A 27388-nucleotide genomic window follows, 5' to 3' on the forward strand; every position below is an offset into this window, starting at 1 on the left:
TCACGTCCAGCTCCCAGGCCCTAAATTCTCAAGCCAAGACTGACCAAAAAAAGGTTTTGAGAAGTCATAATGGAAGACATTCGCTGCTCCCACACTGATAGACGTTTCCAGCGCCATAGCGGTAAGGTAGGCAGCTCTGCTTTTTTGGTTGAAGCAAACAGGCGGATAAAAACCACCCTTGCCATCAGGTTAGGAGGATACAACTTGGAGTCCTACAACTTGAACCCTGGTTTCATCATCCACTACTGTAGGACTTGGGAAGTCAGTCTCTGTGCCTCAGTGTCTCTTTCTGGAAAGCAGATACTAACGTCATCTTTTTTATAGGGTTGTTGTGATGATTACATGAGTTGTGTGCACAGTGCTCGGCTCAGTTCCCGGCACCTTGTAAGTGCTGCTGTTCCTGTTGTCCCTGTGGCTGCAGTGGGGTGCGCCCGCCTGACAGGAGAGGGTAGAGGAGACTCAGGGAAGCGCACGAGCGCCTCTGACGCCCACTCCTTGTTGAGACAGCAGAGGTGAATGCCTCCGTGCGGTCCCCACTCACCTCCTGTCCCCTCCCCAAACGGCGGAGAGGTGTAGAGGATGGGCACGTGGCCCAGGAGCAGCCCTTGTTTGTTATGGTGTCCTCCTGCTCAGCTGCTTCACCCAAGGCTGGCACTCTACCACTTGAGCCACACCACTTCCAGCTTTTTGCTGGTCTCAAGATTGGTTTGGCCTAGCTGACTTCAAACATCAGTCCTCAGATCTGAGCCTTCTTGAGTAACTAGCTTTACAGGCAGGAGGCACCAGCACCCAGCCCAAGCTAGCGCTCCATCCAGTGAAGTCCTGGCGGGGCCCTAATAACACTGTTCACCATTTTTCCCCCTTTTTATTCTGCCATAAGCACAAGAGCAAGATGATGTGCTCATTGTTGATTCCGACGAGGAAGGTTCTTCCAATAATACTGGCGCTGGTGAGGAGAGAACCCGCAAGCGGAAGTTGGATGAGGAGAAAGTGTGCACAAAGAGGTCCCGGGTAGAGACAGCGGAAGAGCTGGATGATGTCATCGCCTTAGACTGAGCAGTTGCCTTCCTAAGTTCATCTGGGCACAGCCAGGTGGGTCGCTTCGTCCTCTGTTGCAAAGGGGAAACATCAACTTGCAGCAACATTCTGCTCCCTTTGAAAGCCTTCGTTTTGCTAGAACTTTAGAAACCTTGCAGTATGCTCTATGGAAAGTAGGAATATAGTTTCAAAGTCATTGGAACAGAACCGCACAGTGCATGTCGCCTTTGTACTGTAAATACCCTTAGGTATCATGTAACAGGTTAAAAATATTGTGGCTTAGTCAAGTTGATACCTGGTTATAAATATTATGCTTTTATTTTTGGCTAGAAGAAGACTTATTTTTAGCCTAGATATGTGATCATTTTCATACTCTTAACCTGATACAGATTCGGAAGAAGTATTAAGTGCTATGCATTGACACTTGTTTTTAAATGTTAACTGGCACTCTGTATATTGGTGTAAAACAATGTTCATTTGCTCAGATTTTCAGTTCGTACTGCCTAGTATGTCTGCCAGGAGCCAGTTTTTGTGTATCGTTAACAGTTTCAGGTTATTTATATTTGATGTTTTGTAAAACTCAAATAACAAATATTCTGTACTTATGGACCAAATAAATGGTATCTGCATACTTGTTACCCAGGCCTGCTTGCTCCTGTTTCTGCGACCTGTCTGACTGCAGGGCGGGGCTGTGACTAGCACTGGCCTGCCTCTTCCTGCACAAGACCAAAGGTTCGAACACCAGCAACACAAAAACAACTGCGAACGGGGGTGAAGGTCGAAACATCTCCACTGTTGTCATAGATGACTCCTTTTTTAAAAGCAAATCCCTTAATAAACATTGCAGTACTTCTCTGCTCATTCACGTAATCTTTGTAACTTGGGGAGGTGGGGCTTGGTCAGCAAAGCAGGCCTGACTGCTCATAGTGGGTCCTGCTGGGGTAGACAGTGTGCCAGCAGGTCTCCAGAGGCGGGGACATGACAGGGCTGCTGGCTTCCAGCCTCATAGGGTTTTCCTGCATCGTCCCAAAGATTGAGCTCCATGCGTGGCAAGTTCAGCCGCTCTGGAAACAACTCTCCAGGCAGATCACACTGACAGAGCTGCACGAAGGTGCCCCCAGGGGGGGGGGGGCGGCGGGGATGCTTCATGAGGAGTTGATAGCAACAGCCAAGACAGGAGACAAATGCACAGTGTGTGATATTCTATAACAGAACTGGCTGGGCTGCCATTTTTATGAAGGGGAGGAGATTCTAGATTAAGAGAAAGATTGAAGAGCTAAAACATAGGGCTGAGTTGGCCTAGCATGCACAGAAGAAAACCTAACACCAACAGTACTCTAGCTCGCTTCAACAAAGGAGAGAGAGGAACAGAAGCAATACATTTACTTTCTTAGATATAATGACAATACTGAGGACATGGCTTCATGAGATAGCATTTGGGGATAGAGGCTTAGGTTTAGGAGCACTTAGCACTAAGTAACACCTCACCTACCAGCCTCCAACTTTTAATTTCTAATATGCAGGGGGAGATGAGCATAATCAACATCTGTTGGGTTTACACAGTGTATATACATGCTTCATTCTTCTGGTATCCAGCTTTGAAAACCGTTTTCCATTTAATATTACCTATGACCAAAGTCACTCATTGCTGGGCATGGATGGCTCAGGCCTGTCATCCTAGCTACTCAGGAGGCTGAGATCTGAGGCTCATGGTTCATAGCCTTAGGCAGCAAAGTCAGTGAGACTCATCTCCAATGTACCACCAAAAAATGGGAAATGAGGCATGGCTCAAGTGGTAGAGCCTTGAATGAAAAAGACAAATGAGCAGGCAGCCCTGAGTTCAAGTGCCAAAAAAGGGAGTTACTCAGGATTATGAACTGTTCCTCACCCGTGATGCGATGGTTCCCTGTTCGTCTAAACCTCCAGAGAACTCTGAGCTTTCCTGTTCTCATGAGGTTACCAGTGCACTCAGAAGCTGCCTGGGTATTTGGTTCATGTCCTATGAATGAAGATAACCAATCTGTGGCATATATGGTTTTTTTTTTGTTTTTTTTTTTAATTTTTTTATTGTAAAGATACTATACAGAGGGTTACAGTTACATGGGTGAGGTAATGAGTATACTTCCTCTTGAACATTGTTACCCCCTCCATTGTTTTCCCCCTACCATCCCCTCCCTCCCTCCCTTCCCCGAGGTTCTTTTTTTTTTTATTGTGATTAAGTGATTACATAATTTCCGGAAATTCACAGTATTGTGGAATAATGATGCTTATTTAAAGTCACAAGTTCATTCTAACTTTCCTGGAGCAAATTGTCTATCACAGTCTGTAATATATAACGGTGCTCACATGTTATATACCATATATGTGATCAGCAGCATGGGGATATTTAGTAGTGGTTCAACCAGATGAGTGGGAGTTCTTTGTTTCTTAAGTCCTGTTAGTTTTGTCGTATCACCTAACATTTTGGATTTAGCATCCACTTATCAGGGAGACCATGTACTGTTTGTCTCTTCGTTCTTGGCTTACCTCGCTCAACATGATTCCTAGCTCCATCCATTTCCCTGCAAATGTGTGGCATATATGTTTAAAAGTGACTTTGTTCCATGGCCAAGGAGCCTGAGCAGATTTAAGCCACTTTGCTTGCTTTTAACATCCATATAGATAAAGATATAGTTATGGTTTTTTTGGTCGGTTGAGGGACCTGAACTCTGGGCCTGGGCACTGTCCTTCAGCTCAAAGCTAGAGCTCTACTACTTGAGCCACAGCGCCACTTCTGGCTTTTTCTGCTTATGTGGTGCTGAGGAATCGAACCCAGGGCCTCATGCATGCGAGGCAAGCACTCTACCACTGAGCCTCCTTCCCAACCCCACATTCATAAAAATATTTAAAAATTAGAAATAAACCAAACATGGGCTGGGAAGGTGACTGAGTGGTAGAGGGCTTGCCTATCGTGCATGAAGCCCTGGGTTCAATTCCCCATTACCACATAAACAGAAAAAGCTACAAGTGACGCTGTAGCTCAAGTGGTAGAGTGCTAGCCTTGAGCAAAAGAAGCTCAGGGACAGTGCCTAGGCCCTGAGTTCAAGACCCAGGTCTGGCTAAATAAATAAATAAAAAGATGAGACATAAAAAAAAAAGCAACAGAAGAAATGAATGTCTACATGTTTCTCATGGTTGTAATTTGCAAATATGGAAAGCATCCCCTGTGTATTTTATTTGCTGATGGATGATTGAGACATTCTCCACAGGTACCTCCTGCTGACCTCTCCCACATGATCCTCCTACCTCAGCCTCCTGAGTGGTTAGGATTACAGGCATTAGCCACCAGGACTGGCTGTTTGCATCAGAAGGCCATTTTTCTTTAGTCTAAAATCTTAACTGCTTTTAGAGGGGATATATTTAGAGAGGCATTTTTATAAATACCTCCAAACTGGGAATACTTTTATTTGCATTCAACACGGGATGAACTTTTTTCCCCCCGCTGTATCCAATTCAAAACAAATCCCAGTTTAAAAACTTAAATTTAAGATGCTTTATTCTCCAAAATCTAACTTTTTAAAGAAGTTCACCACCGAACACAAAGCCCAAAGTGCCACAATGGCTCAAGACAAGCAGCTGGTCCCAGCTGGGCCTAAGCTGGGTGCCTGTGGAGGCTGAGATCTGGGGTTAGAGGTTCGAAGCCAGCCTGGGCAGCGAAGTCCTCGGGTGAACCACCCAAGACCCAGAGCGGGATCAGCGGCTCAAGGGGCCGCGCGCCAGCCCGCAGCGGAGTCCCGCGCCCACGCCACCCCCGGGCCCGCGGGGCCCCGCCTGCCTGCGGCGCCCTGGGCCCGGACGGGCGCGGCGGGTGCGCAGGGCTGGGTGTGGGGTCGCGCCGGTGGCGGGCCGTGGCGCGGGGGCCTGGGCGCCCGCCGAGCCGGCCCGGCGCCCCCGCCGCCCCCTCCGGGCTCCGCGGGCCGCCGCCACGCCCCCCGCATTCCACAGGCCGCGGCGCCGTCGCCGGGCTCGCATTCCGGCCCCCGCCGCCGCCGCGTCCCGACCCCGCCTCGGCCGGCCGGGGCGCGCGCATTCCTCCCGCCCCGCGCCCGCGCCCGGCCCCGCCCCGCGCCCCGGACCCCGGGGCGGGCTCCGCGCTCCCGGGCCGCAGGCTCCGGGCTTCCCCCCCCCCCCCCCCCGGGCGGGACCACCATGCAGCGGCGCGGCCGGAGCGGCGGGAAGCGGAGGTGACGCGCTTAGTACCGGCGGCGGGCCTGGCCATGCAGCGCTCCCGGGCGGCGGCCGACCAGGCGGCGCTGCTCCTGGCCGGGCTGGGCCTGCGGGAGCCGGAGGCGGGCGGCGACGACTCCCCGGACCGGGGGCGGCGGGGCCCGAGGCCCGCGCCGGGGGACGAGGCGCCCGCGGGGCGCCGGGGGAAGGCCGGCGGCGAGGCCGGGCCGGAGCGGGGTCCCCGGGCCAGCCTGGCGGGCTCGGACGGCGGCGGCAGCGCCCGCTCCAGCGGCATCAGCCTGGGCTACGACCAGCGCCACGGCAGCCCGCGCTGCGCCCGGGGCGACCCGCGCCACGGCCCCGGGCCGCCGTCGGGGGGCAGCGCCCGCTCCAGCGCCTCCAGCCTGGGCTCCCGCGGCTCGGCCGGCGCCGACGCCCCGCTCCCGCCCCCCGCCGCCTCCCCGGCGCCCGCCCGCTCCCCCGAGCGCCCCGGCCCCGCCGCCACGCCGCCCCCCGCCCGCCACGCCGCCCCCGGCGCGGCCGAGCGCAGCCTGGAGACGCTGGCCCGCGAGCTGCGCCGGGCGCTCGGGGCGCAGGGCGCGCACGACTTCTTCGGTGAGCGCCGGCCCGGGGAGGACGCGGGCGGGGGGACGGGAGGACGGGGACAGGGGGACGGGAGGACGGGAGGACGGGGACAGGGGGACGGGAGGACGGGAGGACGGGAGGACGGGGACGGTGGGGGGGGGACGGGAACGGGGAGGACGGGGACAGGGGGACGGGAGGACGGGAGGACGGGGGACGGGACGGGAGGACGGGGACAGGGGGACGGGAGGACGGGGACAGGGGGACGGGAGGACGGGGATGGGGAACGGGGGGGGGGCGGAGGACGGGGACGGGGACGGGAGGACGGGGGCCGGAGGACGGGGATGGGAGCCGGAGGACGGGGACTGGAATGGGGACGGGTCGGGGATGGAGATGGGACGGATCCGGGACTTGAACAGGAGGACGGGGACCTAGACGGGACGGGGACAGGAGGATGGGGACTAGGATGGGACAAGAACGGGGACCCGGGGCCTCAGGACAGAGCTGGGCCGGGGAGGAGAGGACAGGTCGTCAGGACGGGGGGAGGCCGTCCGCCCTCGAGGGGTCAGCAGGGTTTTGGGGGTGTCCGGGCGAGGGGAGGAGGCCTGGGTGGGTTTCTTTCCTTGCGTTCAGTGGATCTGGCCGCTCCAGACGGCCAGGTGGGTGGGGGGGGGGGCGGGGGAGAGTGGGTTCTCAATGGAAGAAGTCGGGGGTGAAGGGCATGTGTGCGCTTGTGGGAGGGGTGCTTGGGATGGGGTGGTCAGGGTGAAAGGTCATGGCCTGGCAGATTGCATGGCCACTGGCAGCTGGCACAGCCCAGGGGTGGGGGAGACAGACCCGGCGCTGTCCCTCAGCTCTTCATCTCCAGGCTAACGGGCTACCACTTTGAGCCACAGCTCCACTTCCGGTTTTCTAGCGGTTGATTGGAGATAAGAGTCTCATGGACTTTCCTGCCCAGGCTGGCTTTGAACCGAGATCCTCAGATCTCAGCCTCCTGAGTAGCTAGGATGACAGACCTGTCTGTATTTCCATTCTTGAAGATTGGGTTCACAGACAGCAGAAAGAATATTCTTTCAGTCCAGGAGGTGTGGGCTGTAGGACGGTGTTCCTAACTAAACATGCAGTACACCGAGGGTCAACCTCCAGGTGCTGTCCCGAGTGCTTCTCGTCCTCACACAACAGCAGCACCAAACCCTCAGCGGCGGGCACCTGCAGCACCTGTGTCTGGGGAAAGCCAGCCAGCATGACACCTGTCATCTGACTCCTCAGCTTGAGATGCCAGCCGCCGCTCTGTCCCGCCCTTCCCGCAGGCATGTGCGTCAAGTGTGGCCTGGGTATCTATGGAGCCAGGCAGGCGTGCCAGGCTATGGGCAGCCTCTACCACACCGACTGCTTCATCTGTGACTCCTGTGGTAGGTGCTCCCCAACCCCCTCCTCTTCCCCCATCATCTCCTGGCACCCAGGGCTCAGGCTGGGGTATGAAGGAACCTGGTTGAGGTCTTCCTGTGCAAATGTCCTGTGGCCTTCTCGGGGAGGGACCCCTGGGACCCCTGGGGAGAGACACTGCTTCCTGTCCTCTGTGCAGGGAATTGGTGTGGCCTGGGAGCCCTCTACTGCTCAGGACATAAAGCTGACCTTCAAACTACTTTCCTCTAGTTGTTCCTTCTGTCTCTATTTTGTACCAATGTCAACTACAAATGTTATAATTTAACCTAGGCAAAGTGGTAAAGAAGCTGGGCGCTGGTGCCTCACATCTGTCATCCTAGCTAGTCGGGAGGCTGAGTTCTGAGGATTGCAGTTCAAAGCCAGCCAGAGCAGGAAAGCTTGTGAGACTCTTATCTCCAATGGACCACCAGAAAACCGGAAGTAGAGCTGTGGCTCAAAGTGTTTGAGTGCTAGATAGAGCCCAAGCCCTGAATTCAAACCCCACAATGAAAAAAAAAAGTTGTCAAGAAGAAAAAGTAAGAGGAATCTTTTTTTTTTTTTTTTTTGTCCGGTCATGGGGCCTGAACTCTGGGCCTGGGCGCTGTCCCTCAGCTCTTCAGCTCAAGGCTAGCGCTCTACCACTGGAGCCACAGCGCCACTTCCGGCTTTTTTTCTTTCTTTCTTTCTTTTTTTGTCAGTCGTGGGGCTTGAACTCTGGGCTTGGGCACTGTCCCTCAGCTCTTCAGCTCAAGGCGAGCACTCTACCACTTGAGCTACAGCGCCACTTCCAGTTTTCTGGTGGTTTATTGGAGATAGGAGTCTCACGGTCTCTCCTGCCCGGGCTGGCTTTGAACCGAGATCCTCAGATCTCAGCCTCCTGAGTAGCTAGGATTAGAGGCGTGAGCCACCGGCGCCCGGCTCCCAGCTTTTTTTCTTTTTGCTTATGTGGTGCTGAGGAATCGAACCCAGGGCCTCAGGCATGCAAGGCAAGCGCTCTACCACTGAGCCACCTTCCCAGCCCGAGGAATCTTAACTATATTGATAAATCTGCACTTGAGATTTTCCACCTGTAGTTTAAAAACAAAACACAAAACCAGACCTGGCCCCCAAGCAGACATATTTGGTTTATTTGCATTAAATGTGTGTGCTAGTATTGGGGCTTGAACTCAGGACCTGGGCACTGTCCCTGAGATTTTTGACTCAAGGATGGCATTATACTATTTGAGCCCCACCTCTACTTCACACTTTTTTTTTGGTGATTCATTGGAGATAGTTTCATTACCAAGCACCTGTGGCTAATGCCTATAATCCTAGCTACTCAGGAGGCTGAGAGCTAAGGATCCCAGTTCAAAGACAGCCCAAGAAGACAGCCCAAGAAGAAAAGGCCCCATGAGACTCTTACCTCCAATTAGCCACTAAAAAACAGGAAGTGGTATTGCAGCTCAAGTGGTAAAGCACTAGCTTTGAGCACAAAGAGGCTGAGGGACAGCGCTCAGGCCCTGAGTTCAAGCCCCACAAGCTGGGGGGTTGGAGAGGGTGGTATGTCTCATGGACTTTCCTGCCTTGACTGGTCTTCGAACCATGGTCGTCAGATCTGAGCCTCCTAAGTTGCTAGGATGTCAGGCATGAGCCACCGGCGCCCCAGCCCGCTGAATTGTTGGTACAGACTAGATTGTGCTGCTGTAGACATCCCTGGAGAGGTCACTCTGTGCATATTTGTTTTTATTTCTCTTGAGTAAATTCCAAGAAGTGGAATTTCTGGTTCATAGGGTGAATGTATGCTTAACTTTGCAAAAAAAAACTGCCAAACTTTTTTCCTAGAACCCTTATCCTCTCTCCCTGTCCCGCTGGAAATGCTATTTGGTTTATCCTATGTACCTGCAAACAGCTGCTACTGGATTTAGCCTTTTCAATAGGTCACCCCAATAGCTACTATCACTTTAAAGTTTTAGTTTGATTTGTGTATGTGTGCACGCGCGTGTGTGTGCATGTGTGTGTGTACACACTGGTCCTGACCATTGAACCCAGGACCTGACCGCTGTCCCTGAGCTTTTTTATTCAAGGCTAGCACCCTACCCCTTAAACCACAGCTCCACTTCCAGCTTTTTTGGTGGTTCACTGGAGATAAGAACCTCACAGGGCTGGGAAGGTGGCTCAGTGGTAGAGCGCTTGCCTTGCATGCCTGAGGCCCTGGGTTCGATTCCTCAGTACCACATAAGCAAAAAAGAAAAAGCCGAAAGTGGCGCTGTGGCTCAAGTGGTAGAGCTCTAGCCTTGAGCTGAAGAGCTGAGGGACAGCGCCCAGGCCCAGAGTTCAGGCCCCACAACTGGACCCAAAAAAAAAAAAAAAAAAAAAAAAAAAAGAACCTCACAGACTTTTCTGCCCAGGCTGGCTTTGAACTGCTATCCTCAGGTCTCAGCCTCCTGAGTAGCTAGCATGACATGTGAGCCACCAGCGCCCAACTGAATTTTCTTATTGTTTCCTTCATGACTATTGATAGATCTTGTTTTGTTGAAGTCTGTTTAAAGCTTTTGCCACCCCTTTCCCCCATTTTTTGTGTTGGTACAAGTCGTGTGTGTGTGTGTGTGTGTGTGTGTGTGTGTGTGTGTGTGTGTCTGTGTCTGTGTCTGTGTGTGTCTGTGTGTGTATGAGAAATTGAAAAGTACATCTATAGTCCACAGCTCATCGGTTGGAGGGAAGTTCTGTAAGGTGCCTTCCCTGGTCCTAACATACCAGAGACCCCATTCTCTCTTCCCCCGCCCTTCCCCTTACAGGGAGACGACTCCGAGGCAAAGCGTTCTACAACGTGGGCGAGAAGGTGTACTGCCAGGAGGACTTCCTGGTGAGTTCAGGCTGGGCCCTCGGGCTGTGCCACGGGTGGGAGCCGGGGACCTTTGGAGCACCCAACTTCCGGTTTCCTGTATTCCCTCCGCTCAGTACTCTGGGTTCCAGCAAACGGCCGACAAGTGCAGCGTGTGCGGACATCTCATCATGGACATGGTGAGCACTCCCCTCCCCCCCCACCCCTGCCCGCTAGCGCCCCTCAGACCCCACCCTGCCGCCTGCTCCACGCCTGCTGGGGATCCCTTTAGGGGCAGCCTTGAACACCTTCCATCCCCAGATCCTGCAGGCCCTGGGCAAGTCTTACCACCCCGGCTGCTTCCGCTGCTGCGTGTGCAACGAGTGTCTGGACGGGGTCCCGTTCACGGTGGACGTGCAGAACAAGATCTACTGTGTCAGAGACTATCACGCGTGAGTGGCCCGCACCCAGGAGGGGCCCCCGTCCCCACCCCGGCTGGCCCCCCACCAGTACTTGTTTTCTTTTGTGTCTGTCTTGGGGTTTGAACTCAGGGCCTGGGTGCTGTCCTTGAGCTTTTTTCGCTCAAGGCTGGCGCTCCACCACTTTAAGCCACAGCATCATTTCTGACTTTTTGCTGGTTGATTGGAAAGAAAGTCTCACCGACTTTCCTGCCCAGGGTTGGCTTCGAACCACGATCCTCAGATCTCAGTCTCTCCTGAATAGCTAGGATGAGAGGCGTGAGCCACCAGCGGCACCCTTTCCCATCACTTTTTCACTCAAGGCTGGTGCTCTACCACTTGAGCCACGCCTCCACTCCTCACTTTCTGCTGGATCACTGGAGAAAAGAGGTCTCCCAGACTGGCTTTGAACTTCTTTTTTGAACTTCCCTGAGCTTCTTTTGTTCAAGACTAGCACTCTACCCCTTGAGCCACAGCGCCACTTCCAGCTCTTTCTGTGTATGGGGTACTGAGGAATGGAACCCAGGGCTTCATGCATGCTAGGCAGGCAGTCTACCACTAAGCCACCTTCCCAGCCCCTATGTGGCTGTCTTAAAATAAAAATCACTGCTGGAAAGCTGGGCGCTGGTGGCTCACGCCTGTAATCCTAGCTACTCAGGAGGCTGAGATCTGAGGATCGCGGTTCAAAGCCAGCCCGGGCAGGAGAGACCGTGAGACTCCTATCTCCAATAAAACCACCAGAAAACCGGAAGTGGCGCTGTGGCTCAAGTGGTAGAGCGCTAGCCTTGAGCTGAAGAGCTGAGGGACAGCGCCCAGGCCCAGAGTTCAAGCCCCACAACCGACAAAAAAAAAAAAAAAAAATCAGTGCTGGGCATCTGTTCTTTGGCACTCAGGTAGAGCCAGGCCCTAGCAAGGCTCTCAGCCTGAGGTGACCCAGGTCTGGATATTAGGGGAGGGCATTAAATTACTGGATATAGAAAGACCTGGCCTGACAGAGCCCGCAGCCTCCAGACCGCCGGGTGTTGAGGCGAATCAGGGAACGTGGTAGAAGTTTAATACCAAGAAAGCTCCACAGACGCCACTTTTCCAGGGCCACGTACCTTGTCTTAACTGGCAGGAGAGACCTGCACCTGGGCCGTGCCGGGGGGCTGCTGTGGGCACAACCACCCCTGTGCCTTTGGCCTCTGGTCACTTGCGGTTGTTGCTTTTATTCTTTCAGGGTATTTGCACCAAAATGTGCCTCGTGCGCCCACCCCATCCTCCCAGCACAGGTAGGGACCATGGCTCACCTGAGGGTGGGCGGGGCCTGGGCCTCCGTGGGAGGGATCAACAGGCGGCACCAAACATGGAGTCACATGGAGATGTAGTCTCCCCCCTCCTGACACACACAGCTGGGGCACCCCATGCCTCCCCCACAGGCCGCTCCCTGGGCCCGTTCAGTTCTGCGGTCCAGGTTGGATAGGCCAGGGGAACAGAGGAAGAAGGCCATGTGTTTAGCAGCCGTCCGATGGCTGTCTCAGCGTGCTGTCTGTCTGGTCCTCACTCCAGCCTGCTGACAGTGCTCTTTGCTCTTTTTCTTTGTGGTGCCAGTCCTGGGGCTGGAACTCTAGCTGTAGGCGTTGTTCCTGAGCTTGTGTGGATTTGGTTTGGTTTGGTTTGGGTTTGGGGATTGCTTGGTTTTGTGCAAGGTTGTTCTCTTCCGTCTAAGCTATTTCCGGCTTTTTGCTGGTTGATTAGCAAGATTCTAGATAACTTTCTTTTTTTTTTTTCTTTTTTTTGGTTGTTCGTGGGGCCCTGAACTCTGGGCCTGGGCGCTGTCCCTCAGCTCTTCAGCTCAAGGCTAGTGCTCTACCACTTGAGCCACAGCCCTACTTCCGGCTTTTTGTGCCTATGTGGTGCTGAGGAATCGAACCCAGGGCCTTGTGCATGCAAGGCAAGAGCTCTACCACTGAGCCATCTTCCCAGCCCATGGACGGCTGTTCTGCCCCAACTGGCTTCAACCTCAATCCTCCAAATCTCAGCCTCCTGAGTAGCTAGGATGACAGGTGTGAACCACCAGCAACACAAGAGTGGTCTTTTTTTTTTTTTTTTTCCAGTCCTGGGGCTTGAAATCATGGCTTGGGTGCTGTCTCTGAGCCTCTTTGTGCTCAAAGCTAATGCTCTACCACTTGAGCCACAGCGCCACATAGGGCTTTTTCTGAGTAGTTTATTGGCGATAGGAGTCTCATGGACTTTCCTGCCTGGTCTGGTTTCAAACCTGGATCCTCAGATCTCAGCCTCCTGAGTAGCTAGGATGACAGGCTTGAGCCACCAGCGTCCTGCTAACAGTGGTCTTGAATGCACGTGTAATGACACCCTGTGATGCACAAGAGACCGTGTACGTGTGCATGGGCCTACCTGTGTGCACGGCATACCCGAGGTATCGTAAACCACATGTGTGTCCCTGCTTGTGCTTGTGGCGATCCAGGGAAACGTCGGATCGGGGTGCACACAGCCCCATCATGGCTGGGTCCAGAGATTTGTGGGCTGGCATGTCCAGGGCACTTCTGTGTGTGAGTCCTGTCTCCCTCTCCAGGGCTGTGAGACCACCATCCGTGTGGTGTCCATGGACAGAAACTACCACGTGGAGTGTTACCACTGCGAGGTGAGCCCGGGACTCCCTGCTGGCCCGCTCACCGCACGCCTCCTGCACTGTGCGCATGTTCCCACCCACCGCAGCCCAGCTCTGAGTGTGCGTGCATGCATGTGCTAGTCCTGGGACTGGAACTCAGGGCCTGGGTGCTGTCCCTGAGCTTTTGTTGTTGTTGTTATTGTTGTTTGTGGGGCTTACACTCTGTCCCTTAGCTCTTCAGCTCAAGGTGAGCACTCTACCACACAAGTCACAGCGCCACTTCTGGTTTTCTGAGTGGTTTATTGGAGATAAGAGTCTTTCCTGCCCGGGCTGGCTTTGAACTGTGACCCTCAGATGTCAGCCTCCTAGAGTAGCTAGGATGACAGGCGTGAGCCACGGGTGCTGGCTTCCCTGAGCTTTGATGCTCAAGGCTTTTGAGCCATATCTCCATTTTTTGCTTTATTGGTGTTAACTGAAGATCAGAGTCTTTTGGATTTGTCTTCCCCATGCTTGGCTTGGAACTGGGATTCTCGGATCTCAGCCTTCTGAGTAGCTTGGGTTTGTTTTTGTTTCTTCTTTTGTGTGTGTTTGTTTTTGGTTGGTCCTGGAGCTTGAACTCTGGGCTCTTCAGCTCAAGGCTAGCGCTCTACCACTTGAACCATAAAGCCACTTCTGGCTTTTTGTGCTTATGTGATGCTGAGGAATCGAACCCAGGGCCTCATGCATGCAAGGCAAGCACTCTACCACTGAGCCATCAGGCTTGTTTAACTGCCACATTGTGGGCTGATACCATAACTACCATTGGGTGCGGCTGGACTACTCAACCGCTGTGGTTGGGGCCAAGCTTTCCCCAGCCGCTCCGGCTTCCCCCATCCATGACAGGCCCGCTCCCCGCTTACCCTGGGCCGCCCTGCCCTTCCCTAGGACTGCAGGCTCCAGCTGAGCGGTGAGGATGGACGGCGCTGCTACCCACTGGAGGGCCACCTGCTCTGCCGCCGGTGCCACCTGCGGCGCCTGGGGTCCGGCCTGCTTCCCTCCGCCACCGCGCGCGTCACTGAGCTCTGACAGGGCAGGATTGGACGAGTGGCCCGGGCTCCGCGTGGCTCGCTTGCTTCCATGCCTCTCCGCACCCACTCCTCCCACCCAGCTGCTGTCCCATCCCCAGGGGCTGGACCCCTGAGCCAAGCTACTTCTATTTATTCACCGTCTGTGCCTCTCAGCACCCCTTCCCGCTGGACACAGGGAGCCGCCAGACACCAGCACGCACTTCCCAGGGTTCAAGCCTCAGGACCTGCCACCCCTCACTTCGCACCCCCCACCTCCCCTAAAAAAAGCCAGAAGTGGAGGTGTGGTTCAAGTGGTAGAGAGCCAGCCTTGGGAGGGAGGGGACAGACACGGAACGAGAGGGTGAGATCTTGAGTTCAAGTCCCCCGTACTGGCATAACATAAGTTAAGAGGCCTGGGGCCTTGTCCAAATCCACTCGCCCCCAAGCAGGGTTTGGTGGTGGTGGTGTGGTGCTCAGGTTTGTGAGTTTTTAGTTTTTTGCCCATTGGTGGGTGGGAAAGGTTCCCAGCGTGGGGGGGGAGGAAAGGCATCCTGGGGAAATTGTGGAGATTGGCCATGGCCTTGAGGGGGGGTCTCCCCTAGGTCTTCTGGATCCTGGCTTGGGTCGGGGCAGCCCCCCTTCCTTGGCAGATGGACAGCCCCTGGTCATGGTGAAGCGGGGCCACAAGGGGGCGCCCTGTGCGCCTGGCTCAGGACACACCTGTGTGGGAGCAGCACACTGCTTCCCGCCCCAGGACAAACATGATGGGGTTTGACTTAAATTAAGTTTTGGGGGGTTCCTGTTGTTGTTTTGGTTGGTTTTCCTTTGAGGATATCTTTATTATACTTTAAAAGACTCGTGTTTTCATTCTAAGAATTTGGGCCCAACTGATTATTTCTTAAAGTTACAGCCGACTCCACAATACATGTCCCAATTTGTGTATCACATGTCTAAACTTCAGGTGGAAAAGAACGTTGTAGTTTTAAAGTATTTTTGTATAAATTCCTCTGAAAATCTCACCGTGTGGGCCTGCTTTTCTGACTTGAGTGTCGGGTAGCGTGGGCTGGATGATGATTTTTTTGTTAAGTACAAGGAAGTTAAAATTCCATAAGTCAGATTATGTGTACATAACCTTTTTGAAAGATGAGTGGAAGCCAAGCATGGTGGCTCACACCTATAATCCCAGCTACTCAGGAGGCCGAGATTTGAGGATTACCATTCAAGGCCAGCTGGGACAGGAAAGTCTATGAGAAACTTATCTCCAATGAATCACCAAAAAGCTAGAAGTAGAGCTGAGCTCAGGTGGTAGAGCGCCAGCCTTGAGTGACAAAGCTCAGGGTCAGCGCCCAGGCCCTGAGTTTAAGCCCCAGGACCAGCACAAAAAGAGGGAGACTGGGTTTCTTAGAGGATGCTGGAAGAAAGGCTGAGAAGCTCTAGGGAGAAGGGAAGGGAAGTGAACCTGTGCAGGAGCCCAACAGAGCCCAGAGGCCTTCCCTTAACCTCTTGAAAGGCGGGTGCTCCAGACCCAGGCACCTTGGAAGTGTTTGCGTGGCTTCTGGGCGTCGGCCATTGCATTGAGGCCCAGCTCACCCAAAGGAAGGCCCGGGCAGGTGTGCGCATGCGTGTTCATGCCCGTGGTACCTGCATGTTCATATGCGTGCGCCCCTGCATGGGCCTTGGAAGAGGACCTGGCTCTTTCTTGGCCTTGGGGTGCCCTCAGAGCCCCAGGATGGCAGAGGCTGGTGCTGACTCTCCCTAGGACGCTCAGACTAGAGTTCTCAGAACTTCAGGCGAATCGGGACGTAGGTAGGCCTCTCCGGAGGGGCAAAGGGGAAGATTGCACATGGTTTGGACCTGGGAGGGGCTGGAGTCCTACAGGCCCCAGGAGGGAGGAACTGGGGTCAGCAGCTGCCCCACTGGCAACCAAGGAGGGATTGAGCGGCACAGGGTCCGTGATGGGATGCTAGCTAAGACGTTCTCTCTGAGTAAAACCCAACCTTGCTGGCGGTTCACACCTGTCCTAGCTACTCAGGAGGCTGAGATCTGAGGATCACAATTTGAAGCCATCCCAGGCAAGAAAGTCCATGAGATTCTTACCTCCCATGAGTCACAGAAAAAGCTAGAAGTGTCGCTGTGGCTCAAGTGGTAGAGTGCTAGCCTTGAGCAAGAAGCTCAGGGACAGTGCCCAGGCCGAGTTCAAGCCCCAGGACTGGAAAGAAAAGAAAACAAACATGGCTTTTTCTTTTTTCTTTTCTTTTTTTTTTTTTTTTCATGCCAGTACTAGGGCTTCCACTCAGGGCCTGGGTGTTATCTCTGAACATTTACTTTTGCTCAAGGCTAGCACTCTACCACTTGAGCCACAACTCCACCCTCTTCTGGCTTTTTGGTGGTTCATTGCAGATGAGTCTCATGGATTTTCCTGCCTGGCCAGGCTTCAGACCTCAATCCTGAGATCTCAGCCTCCTGAGTATCTGAGATTACAGGTGTGAGCCAGCAGCACACTATGGCTATGGCTTTTCAGTGGCAGCCTCTTAACCAGCCAGGAGACAGCCTGGGGGGGCTCCCTCCCCCCTGTGAGGACTGGAGAGGGCTCCCAGAGAGACCTGTTGGGACCTGGGGGCACAGGTGGGGGGCAGGGCAGCAGGGAGGGCCAGGTGGCCCTTGACCTACGAAGCACAGCCTCGAGGCGCTGCCATCAGGGCAAGTGCCCAGGCCTGACATCTGCAGGTGTCTTGACAGGGCATGATGGGGTCTTGCAGAGGGAGGAGACCCGGGAATCTGGGTCCAGAGCCTCGGGCTATGGCATCTCCCAGTCTACAGCACTGGGTTCTGGTTCTTGGAGACTCCAAGGACTGTCTAGAAATCTCTGAGTGGTGGGTAGGAGTGCTTGTCTCCTCTCCCTTCTTCCCTGCACATCGCTACACACACCTGAGGATTATGGGCAGGATCTTTCTGGATGTGCCAGGAACATGGCCCTGAGGGGATGAGCTTCTGGAGGTTTCCCAGAGACTGGCAGCAGCATCCCAGGCTGGCACGCTTCGATGGGACGCCCCTGGCCCTGGGGTCGAGAGTGACAAGGGGCATTTGTATACCTGTCACTCACCCAGGGCACCTGCTGCCCCAGACAGTGGCCTGTGTTACACACACCTGCTGGACCCACAGCATGATCCCAAGACTGCTCCAACTCTGCCTTACCTGCCTGATCACACACACACACACACACACACACACACACACACACACACACACACACACACACACACACACACACACACACACACACACACACACACACACACACACACACACACACACACACACCTCTAGACGACGGCTGGTTCACTCCCTGTCTGCTGTCAGCCCTGGGGCCACAGCAGCATTGGGTGCAAAGCCTTCCCATGCCTTCCCACTTTGGCTTGGACCTTGCATCTTTGACCTGAGCAGGCTGCATGTGCCCATGGACGCCCTGCAGGTGGCGCTGTGGCCCTCGGCCTGGCCCACAGCAGAGTGTTGCCACCCCAGGCTGAGGCTGTGTGTGGGGCTCAGCCAGGACTTGGGGGCTCTGAGGTTTAGACTGGGCCTAACCACCCCCCTCCACCGCTTTCTGTTGCCCCAGGGAGTAGAGAATGTTCAATAGAGGACAAGAGGTCTACCTGGGCCAATGAGAAGTGGGGGCAAAGTGAGGCTGGTGACCCTGGCGTTCCCCAAGGGAATGGGTGTGGATGGATCAGGATTGGATCTAAAATGTACCCCCCAGCAGAGCGCTGTCAGCTCACGCCTATCGTCTCCACTACGCAGGAGGCTGAGATCTGAGGATCATGGATGGAAGCCAGTCCAGGCAGAGAAGACTGTGAGACTTATCTCCAAGGGAAGTGTAGGTGTGGCTCAAAGTGGTAGAGCACCAGCCTTGAGCACAAAAACTTAGGAATAGCACCCAGGTCCTGAGTTCAAGCCCCAGGACTGGCAAGTGTGTGTGCATGCAAACACACAAACTACAATTTTGACTTTTTTATTTTTCTAGTTAGAAACATTTTATACAACTGCAGTTTTTTTAAATTAGAAAACCAGGGCCTGGGAAGGTGGCTCAGTGGTAGAGCACTTGCCTCACATGCATGAGGCCCTGGGTTTGATTCCTCAGCACCACATAAACAGAAAAAGCCAGGAGTGGCGCTGTGGCCCAAGTGGTAGAGGGCTAGACTTGAGCTGAAGAGCTCAAGGACAGCGCCCAGGCCAAGAGTTCAGGCCCCACGACCGACCTCAATAAATAAATAAATTGGAAAGCTCTTGGGAAGTAGATTATCACTACAAGCTCAAAATTTTTCATGCCCTTGTTAAGAGGAAGCAGGTGACTTTGTGGGCTGTGTGTGGGTGTGGATATGGGTGAGCTGGTCCTGGGGCTTGAATTTAAGGCCTGAGTCCTGGGTTCAGGCTTCACTTGGTCAAGGTGAGTCTCCTCTGCTGTTGAACTAGACACCGTCCCCTAGTGGTCAGGTGGTGGCATGCACGGAGGAGCCAAAGGGGAAGGTGGATGGGAGCAGGGCCCTGAGAAGGACCTGCTGCTGTCCTCCAGGAACTAAGTTTTGGGGTGAGCCCCCCTCCATGTACTTGGGCTTGTGGGTTCTTTTCTGCCCGTATCCAGCACAAGGGGCTCCGCAAACTGCTTTGCTTCTGAGTGCCAGCCTCTGGACGTTGGTGACAGCAAGTGCAAACTGGGGGATGCACGCTCCCATCCCCCACCGTGGTCACCCCGGGCCTCCTGAGCCTCTCATCGCAAGGGTCTGAGGGCTCCTAGGGAGCCTCATGGTGAACCCCAGCACATTCACAGGGACCTGAAAGAGGGGGCCAGAGCCATCCCAGACACTGCAGGAGGTAAAAGGGCCTGAGAAAAACCCAGGTGAGAGCCGCAGAGGGGTCTGAGGGCCCTCGAGACTCTTCTTTTAGGATAAACTGAGGCACACTGACAGTTGATGTCTGGGTTCTGCACTTTGAACTTTGCCCTCTGCTCTTTCTCTGTCATCTCACACTTTTTCTTTTAGGGGTCAGGGTGGTCCTGGGACTTGAACTCTAGGCCTGGGTGCTGTCCCTCAGCTTTGTTCTCAAGGATAGAGCTCTGTCTACCAATGGAGCCCCAGCTAACATTATGGCTTGGTGGTGGTGGTGGTGGTCGTGGTGGTGGTTAGTTGGAGATCAGAGTCTTCTAGACTTTCCTGCTCAGGCCAGCTTCAAATTGGGATCCTCAGTCTCAGCCTCGTGAGTAGCTTGGATTACAGATACCCACTACCCAGCACCTGGCTTTACCTATTCCTTTGTGGGCCTCACCACAGCCCTGCAGATAGGTGCTACTTCACTTAAGAGGCTCAGAGAGGGACAGAGACAGACGCATACGTGCACAGCATTTTGTGTCTCTAGCAGTGGGCAGAGCATATCATGCTACCGGGACCTGAGTGGACCTTCCTGGACCTGAGATCCTTCCTCTGTAAGAAGAGGATTCAACTGGGTGCTAGTGACTCATGCTTGTCATCCTAGCTACTCAGGAGGCTGAGATCTGATGGTCACAGTTCAAAGCCAACCAGAGCAGGAAAGTACATGAGACTCATCACCGATTAACCACCAGAAAACAAGAAGTGGTGCTGTGGCTCAAGTGGTAGAGCACTCGCCTTGAGCTGAAGAGCTGACAGCGTAGGCCCAGAGTTCAAGTCCCACAACACACACACACACACACACACACACACAAGAGTCTCACCAAGCTGAGTGTGGAGTGGCTCACATCTATCATCCTGGCTACCCTGGAGGCTGGAATCTGGGGATCCTCGTTCAAAGCCAGCCTAGGCAAGGAAGTCTGAGCCTCTTACCTCCAATGAACCCATCAGAAAACTGGCATGGGAGCTGTGGCTCAAAGTGCTGGAGCACTAGCCTTGAGCGGAAAAGCTCAGACAGGGCCGGGGGGCTCTGGGGGACCAAGCCCCAGGACTGACAACACAAAAAGAGTCTCATGCACTTTCCTACCTGGGTTGTCTTTGACCCTCAATCCTCAGATTTCAGCGTCCTGAGTAACTAGAAGCGACCTCCATGTACGGCAACTACTTTTCTTTTTGTTTCATTCCTTTTTTGTTTTTTCTTTCTTTTCTTTTTGTTGGTCCTGGGACTTGAACTCTGGGCCTGGGCACTGTCCCTCAGCTCTTCAGCTCAAGGCGAGCTCTCTACCACTTGAGCCATCCTCCCAGGCCTGGCACAATTTTTCTTTTTTAAAGAAGACAAACTCAGGCTAAACAGGATGTTCATCCGGGATCTCCTGAAGCCACTGCCAGGTCCTAGGGGCAGCTCTGACCCTCCATGTCCTGAGAGCTGTGACACTTGGTCTTCACTGTTCTTGGCCTGGGTCCCTTGAGGTCTGGCCCAGGAGCAGGTGGCCCAAAGCGCTTGTCATTGCTTCCTGGGTGCTGTGGGACAGATCTCGGCCCTCCTGCATGGTAGGCAGGCACCTGCCACCCAGGACTCATGCCTGTCATCCTAGCTAATCAGGAGGCAGAGATCTGAGTGCAGAGGTTTGAAGCCATCTTGAGCAGGAACATCCATGAGACTTATCTCCACTTCATCATTTAAAAACCAGAAACAGAGCACCAAAAATGATAGAGCACCAGCCTGAGAACAAGAAAGCTCAGGCAGAACAGCAAAACCCTGAGTTCATGCCCCAGGACATCAAGACAGTGGCTGGGAGTGTGGCTCCCTGGTAGTGTGCTTGCCTAGCACTCATGAAGCCCTGGGTTCGATTCCTCAGTACCACATACACAGAAAAAGCCAGATGGGGCTGGGAAGGCTTCTCAGTGGTAGAGCGCTTGCCTTGCATTCATGAGGCTCTGGGTTCAATTCCTCAGCACCACATAAGCAGAAAAAGCCGGAAGTGGCACTGTGGATCAAGGGGTAGAGCGCTCGCCTTGAGCTGAAGAGCTGAGGGACAGCACCCAGGCCCAGAGTTCAGGCCCCATGACTGACAAAAAAAAAAAAAAAAAAAAAAGTATTCCAGGAATTTGTCCCTTTGGGAGTGAGAGGGAGCTGGGTGGGTGAATGAGGACCTTGCCAGCCTCCAGAGCCCCACTAAGAGCCCCCTCCCTTGAAAGGAGGGGAAATCAGGGCCCTAGCATGGTGTCACCTGCTGTGGGAGAGGCCCAGGCTGGACCTGGCCGCAGCAAAGGTGTCCAAAAGATCTGTTGAGTTCGTGCCCACACCTGTGTCCCAAGGTCTGAGCTGAGACACCACCAGTTTTCCGGGTGATTTTCGGCTCCACTTCCTGGTTTGGGGGACTCTCTGCCATGGAGGCCAGGGGAAGGATGTGGTCAGGAAGCATGGATAATTTTTGGGGGCTGTGACCGGACATTGGATTCCGAATGGATGCACTGAATAAGGTCAGCAGTTATAGCTCTTTTGGCAAAGGGTCAGACCAGGTTTTTCCCCAGAGGGACACAGCATAGGGATAAACATCTCTGCCATTTGCTTCCTGGTGGGAGGGACTTCCTGTGTTTACTCACCCCACTCCCTGGGCCCAGGGCCCACTTGGGGACTCAGGAGGGCCTGGCCCTTAGGCAGTGGGGATCAGCAGGGAGGTGAGGGCTGGGCAGGGGGTGGGTGGGGTGCAGAGGTTTAAAAGCTGCAGAAACCCTGCCTTGAGCTCATCCTCCAGCAGGGGAGCCATGAAGCAGACACTGCTTGTGCTGGCCTTGCTCTTGTTGGACCTGGGCTTCCAGTCAGGTGGGAGAGGTAGGAGGGAGGGCAGATGGCTTTCTGGATCCTTCCACAGGCCTCTCCAAGCTGTATCTAGGGACAGATGGAGGGGATGGTTGGGAGGACCCTGCCCAGAGTCCTGAGGAAACCTCAAAGCTCTGAGCCTCCAATGGGAGGGGATTTGGGACTTGGGGAATAGTCATGGTGCCTGAACTTAGGGCCTAGGCGCCATCCCGAAGTTATTCTGCTCAAGGTTAGTTTCCTATGACTCTGAGCCATTCCCAGTTTTCTGGTGGTACCTTGGAGATCTTTGTGCCCAAGGCTTAGCACTCTACTTACTACTTAGGCCAAACCTCCCTCTAATTCCAGCTTTTTGGTGGTTCAGTGGAGTTCAGAGTCTCACAAACTTTCCTGTGGGGTGTGGCTTCAAAACACCATCTTCAGATCTCAGCCTCCTGAGTGGGTAGATGACAGGTGTGAGCCACCAACAGATGGGGTACTTAATGGAAGGTCTTTCCTGACTGTGTTTCCAGCCCAAGCTTGTCCCATTTTTTCTGAATTCTTCGGTGCTTTGCTCCTTGGGAACCCCAGATCCTTAAACACCTCCCTGTTGGGCGTGGGTGCCACGGAGGAGGAGAAGGCGGCCTTCAGGAAGATCCAGGAGTGCTACAATGAGGCCGGAGTGACAGCAAAGTTGTTGGATTTCGTCGTCATGGTAACATGTTCCCTGAGAGCCACACTGTAGATGGCTTCCTCCAGATACAGCAGCCATCAGCAGTGTGTGCAGCTGGGCACACTGCCCCACCCCCCCATAGCCACACAGCTGACACTACCACAGGGGCATGGCCAGCCTGCTCTGCCACATGTTCCTACCATGCCTGGCAATCTCCCCTAAAATGAGCCAATAGAATAACATCAGACAGTACTGCCAGGCACCGGTGGCTCACACCTCTCATCCTAGCTACTTAATAGGATGAGACCTGAAGATTGGAGATTTGGAGACATGGCCATGGAACTGGGAAGGTGGCTCAGTGGTAGCATGCTTGCCTTGCATGCATGAGGCCCTGGGTTCAATTCCTTAGCACCACATAAGCACAAAAAGCTGGAAGTGGTGCTGTGGTTCAAGTGGTAGAGCGATAGCCTTGAGCTGAAGAGCTGAGGGACAGTGTCCAGATGCAGAGTTCAGGCTCCACCACACACACACACTCCCCCACACAAAGACTCATGGACATTCCTTCTGGGGCTGGCTATGAACCTTGATCCTCAGATCTCAGCCTCCTGATAGCTAGGGTTATGGGGTGGAGCCACTGAACCTGGCTTGACTTTGAATCTTGATCTTCAGATGGTAGATTTTTGAGTAGCTGGGATGACAGGCGTGAGCTCAGGGCACCCAGCTATAAGAAATTTCTTGAACTAGTAAAGGCCCACAGGGTGCCTGAGGCTGTTTATAACACTCATACACGAGTGGGTTTTTTTATTTGAATTTGTTTGTCTGTTGTGGGTCATGAACTCAGGGCCCTTACACTATCCTTGTGCCTCTTTGTGCTCCAGGCAGCGCTCTACCCCTTAAGCCAGGAGCCACTTCCAGTTTTGTTAGTGGTTAATTGGAGAGAAAAGTCTCAGGGGGAGTTTTCTGCCCAGGCTGGCTTCTAACCTCAATCCTCAGATCTCAGCCTCCAGAGGAGCTAGGATTACTGGCATGAGCCACTGGCACCTGGCTTACATGTGTGTGTTTAGAACATGTTCATACCCCACACACCTGACAGATACCATCAGCTACAGGAGATTTTCCACAAACCCAGACTCAACTGCCCCCTGCCCCCATGTCCTCCAGAACCTACTCAGCTCTTTCTCCCTGACTGGGGAAAACTGTGCACATTCCAACTTGATAGTTATGTGTGCCCTCTGGTCCCTGCTGGGGCAGGTACACTGTGAGCTAGAATTTCCTGCTGTGATGGGGCTGAATCACTGGGGGTGAGGGGGCTGGGTGATCCTGGGGGCACTGGCTAGTCCTGCCAGAGTTCCAGCATGTACAGCTCCTCCATCCCTGCCCTCCCCCCACACCCGTTTCTCTTTTTCAGAGCACCATCACCACCAGCCCAGACTGTACGTTGTTTTATTTAAATTTGCTTGTTCACAATGTTATTGAGTCTTAGTGGGCTGAGTCTTTTGGCACTGGTGCCTGACCAACCACCCAGTCATGATGGACTCCACCGCAATGCACTGGACTCCAGATACCTGTGTCCACCCATGGCCGATTTGACTCCTGTGTCTGAATAAACCCAGGCAGCCTAGCTCCGTGTGCCTGCTGTCTGCCTGCTGTGTGGGCTGCGTGCGGGGCCTGACAGGAAATCTTGGGATGTGACACACATGGCTACTCAGCATAGGGTCTAGCATCAGGGGAATCAGGGTGACTCTAGACCCTGCCACTGAGTAGCTATGTGCTGTTGGCCACAGCCATGTCATCTCTCAGATGGTATAAAATGGGGGCTGTTTGCAGACTAAATGAGATACATATGCATACAATACACATATATGTATACACACATGTGTGTGTGCTTTTACACACCCACATGCACACACAGGCTTCACCTGCCAGATGTCAAGAATGAAATTATGTCATTGCTAGCAAATTGATGGAGAGGGAAATCATGATTGTTAAGTAAAATAAGCCAGGCCTTCACATACAGATGCCAGGTATGCTCTATTAATATGGAGAAGCTAGGAGAAAACAGTGCAACACACTGAAGGCACAAGGGCCTTGCTGGTGGCTCTTGCCTGCAGTCCTAAACACTTGGGAAGCTCTGATGCTGAGAATCAAGATTCAAACCAATCTAAGGGGGAAGTCTATGAGACACTGTCTCCAAAACAACCAGCAAAATATATAGTAGGGCTGGAAGCGTGGTTCAAATGGTAGGGCCGCTGGTGGCCTGATTCTCATTTCCTTAATTTCGCCCCTACCCCCACCCACCCAACCACCCCAGCCACACACACACATTTATGGGTCAGAAATGTAACCCCTTCCCCAGCATGTGCCTGCCCCACAGGGGGTCGATCTTTCAGACCCATAGGGGGAAAACAATCTGGGGGTTCCTTAAAATGCAGATTTTAGTACAAATAGAGCACACATCTCACTCCTGGGTGCATGTCCCAAAGAGATGAAACCAGTACCCAAAAGACAAAGCTACATGTCCGCAGCAAGGACTGTTCACACAATAGCCCACTTCCTGCCCAAGGGCTCAGCGAGTCCCACGTGCTAAGCTACACCAGGGATGCAGTCCGCACGGGATAGACGTTGCTCAGAGGGAAAACTACATTACCCAGATACCTCTGCGCCGAGTGGCGGCGCAAAAGAACCGATTGGAGCTGGAGTGAGGGCGGGGCTTCCGGCTTGGTGCCGCGGGTGTGTGGGCGGGGCGTGGGTCGGCGTCCGTGCGGCTTCCGCGCTGCAGGTTCTGGGAGCCGGGAGGTGAGAGGGGAGTCGTGGAGGCGCGGGCTCGGGTGGCGTCACGGCGAGGCGGGGCGCGGGGAGCGCGGCCGGCGTCTGGAGAGGCGCTCGTGTCTGTGAGTGCGGCCTCAGCGGCACCTGTGCGGCCCCCGCGTCCAGGCCCGCAGCCCCGCCACGGAGACCCGGCGCCGGCCGCGGCGTCAGACGAGGATTGGCCCGGGGTCCCGGATGCTGCGCCCGCGGGCGGGGCGGGGCGAAGGTGACCGCGGCGCGGAGGGGGCGGCGGCCCCGTGAGACCGCGAGGGTCAGAGGTCAGCGGGCCCGGGAAGGCCCTGGAGACTGCGCGACAGACCCCGGCGTTAGCCCGCGTGCCGCACCCGCGTCGGGCCGGCCGCTCGCGCCGCGATCAGCTCCGCAGGAGGCCGAGCGCTGAGGCCCCGCTGCGCAGTGAGCCTGCGGGAGAGGCCGCGAGAGGAGGCCGCCAGGGAGCCGCCGGATGCTGCGCGCGGAGCTGCGGCTCTGCTGGTGGAGCGCCAGGCTGCAGCGCGACAGCCCGAGACAGCCGGACCGAGTCCCAGCACTGAGTGCGCGCGCGCACAGGACATGCGGAACAATCACTTCGTTGCATTTTCATAAAAATTTTTTTGGAGGGTGTGGGACCTGAACTCTGGGCCTGGGCGCTGTCCCTCAGCTCTTCAGCTCAAGGCTAGCGCTCTACCTCTTGAGCCACAGCGCCACTTATGGCTTTTTTTTTTTTTCTTTTTGCTTATGTGGTGCTGAGGAATCGAACCCAGGGCCTCATGCAAGCGCTCTACCACTGAGCCACCTTCCCAGCCCCTTTTGGACTTTTCTGGCCCACGATCCTCTGGATCTTAACCACTTGAGTCACTAAGATTACAGATGTTAGTCCCTGAAACCTGGCTGGATCAGGATTTCTTGATAGGGAAGAGCAGGTGTTCAGATGATATTTCCTGAATGGTTACTTTGGCAGCTGTGGCTCATAAGCAGTGAACCTCCAGGGAGAATTTGCTGCCCAGATTGGCCTCACCAAGGGTGTAAAGTCATTTGCACCTTGTGTACTCTACTGTCCATCAGTGAATTTTAACCTGTAGCTGTGGCTCAAGTGGTAGAGAAACAGCAGAACATGAAAAAAGACAACTCAAGCCCTGGTTCTGGCAAAAGAGCAAGTCAGACCGTGATTGATTCAGATCTCAAAACCCTTTGATCTTGTGAGCATTCCCCTTTGATTAATTCCATATAAAAGTAAAACAAAGAATGAAAATATAGCTTAAGTAATTTAAGTATAATTAATATATTAACATATTTATGAAAATCTAGCATTTTAGCTGGTTTCTCCTGCCCCATTCCTGTAATCCGAATTATAAAGGAGGCGGATTTATGAGGATCAGGGTTCAAACCCAGCATAGAAAAGAAAGAACAAGAGACTAATCGCCAATTAAGCACCAAAACCTGGAAGTGGAACTTGAACTCAAGTGGTAGAGCACCAGCTTTGAGGAAAAAAAGCTCAGGGACAGGACTTAAGCCCTCAGTTCAACCTGCAGGTTTCTCACACACAGACACACAATATTTTTCTTGTATTGGGGGAGGGGGGACCTGGTCCTGGGGCCTGAACACTGGGCCTGGGCACTGTCCCTGCTGGGCACTGTTCAAGCCTTGCACTCTACCACTTGAGCCACAGCGCCACTTCCAGCTTTTTACCTTTTGCTTTCGTGGTGCTGAGGAATCGAACCCAGGGCCTCATGCATGCAAGGCAAGTGCTCTACCACTGAATCACCTTCCCAGCCCCCACAGAATTCTCAAATTAGAAAATTCTTGGGAAGCAAGATCACTACATGCTCAAAATTTCTCATGCCCTTGTTAAGAGGAAGCAGGTGACATTGTGTGTGTGTGGGCTGTGTGTGTGTGGATATGGGTGAGCTCAGGCCTGAGTCCTAGGTTCAGTCATCCCATTGGGTCAAGGTGAAGTCTCCTCTGCTCTTCAACTAGAGCGCGCCCCCCAGTGGTCAGGTGGTGCCATGCACGGAGGAGCCAAAG

At 54.1% G+C, this 27388-nt stretch overlaps 3 protein-coding genes across 5 annotated transcripts in view; all 3 read left to right on the forward strand.

Annotated features, from left to right (window-relative positions):
- The window catches only part of Uba2 (ubiquitin like modifier activating enzyme 2), a 31595-nt gene extending 29713 nt beyond the window's left edge, over positions 1-1882 (forward strand). For 2 of the 3 annotated variants that reach the window (XM_069998583.1, XM_069998585.1), the window contains exon 17: positions 881-1676. In XM_069998583.1, coding sequence (XP_069854684.1) covers positions 881-1056 — 176 coding nt within the window. In that variant the 3' untranslated portion in view covers positions 1057-1676. The other variant, XM_069998584.1, reaches the window with a different exon arrangement.
- A 3352-nt stretch (positions 1883-5234) lies between these two features.
- Wtip (WT1 interacting protein) lies at positions 5235-15185 on the forward strand. Its single transcript, XM_069999045.1, has 8 exons — positions 5235-5859; positions 7137-7238; positions 10026-10093; positions 10189-10251; positions 10373-10503; positions 11729-11780; positions 13085-13153; positions 14045-15185. Exons 1-8 carry the CDS (start codon positions 5295-5297, stop codon positions 14183-14185), a joined length of 1191 nt encoding a protein of 396 aa, XP_069855146.1. The 5' UTR covers positions 5235-5294; the 3' UTR covers positions 14186-15185.
- A 6669-nt stretch (positions 15186-21854) lies between these two features.
- Positions 21855-25596, forward strand: LOC138811279 (major allergen I polypeptide chain 2-like). The gene is made up of 4 exons (XM_069999014.1): positions 21855-21912; positions 22419-22600; positions 23967-23991; positions 25493-25596. Exons 1-4 carry the CDS (start codon positions 21855-21857, stop codon positions 25594-25596), a joined length of 369 nt encoding a protein of 122 aa, XP_069855115.1.
- The last annotated feature ends 1792 nt before the right edge of the window (positions 25597-27388 follow it).

This window comes from Dipodomys merriami, unplaced genomic scaffold (genome assembly GCF_024711535.1).
Source record: "Dipodomys merriami isolate MVZ:Mamm:240054 unplaced genomic scaffold, mDipMer1.0.p SCAF_52, whole genome shotgun sequence".
In the NCBI taxonomy this organism is placed as follows: Eukaryota; Metazoa; Chordata; class Mammalia; order Rodentia; family Heteromyidae; genus Dipodomys; species Dipodomys merriami.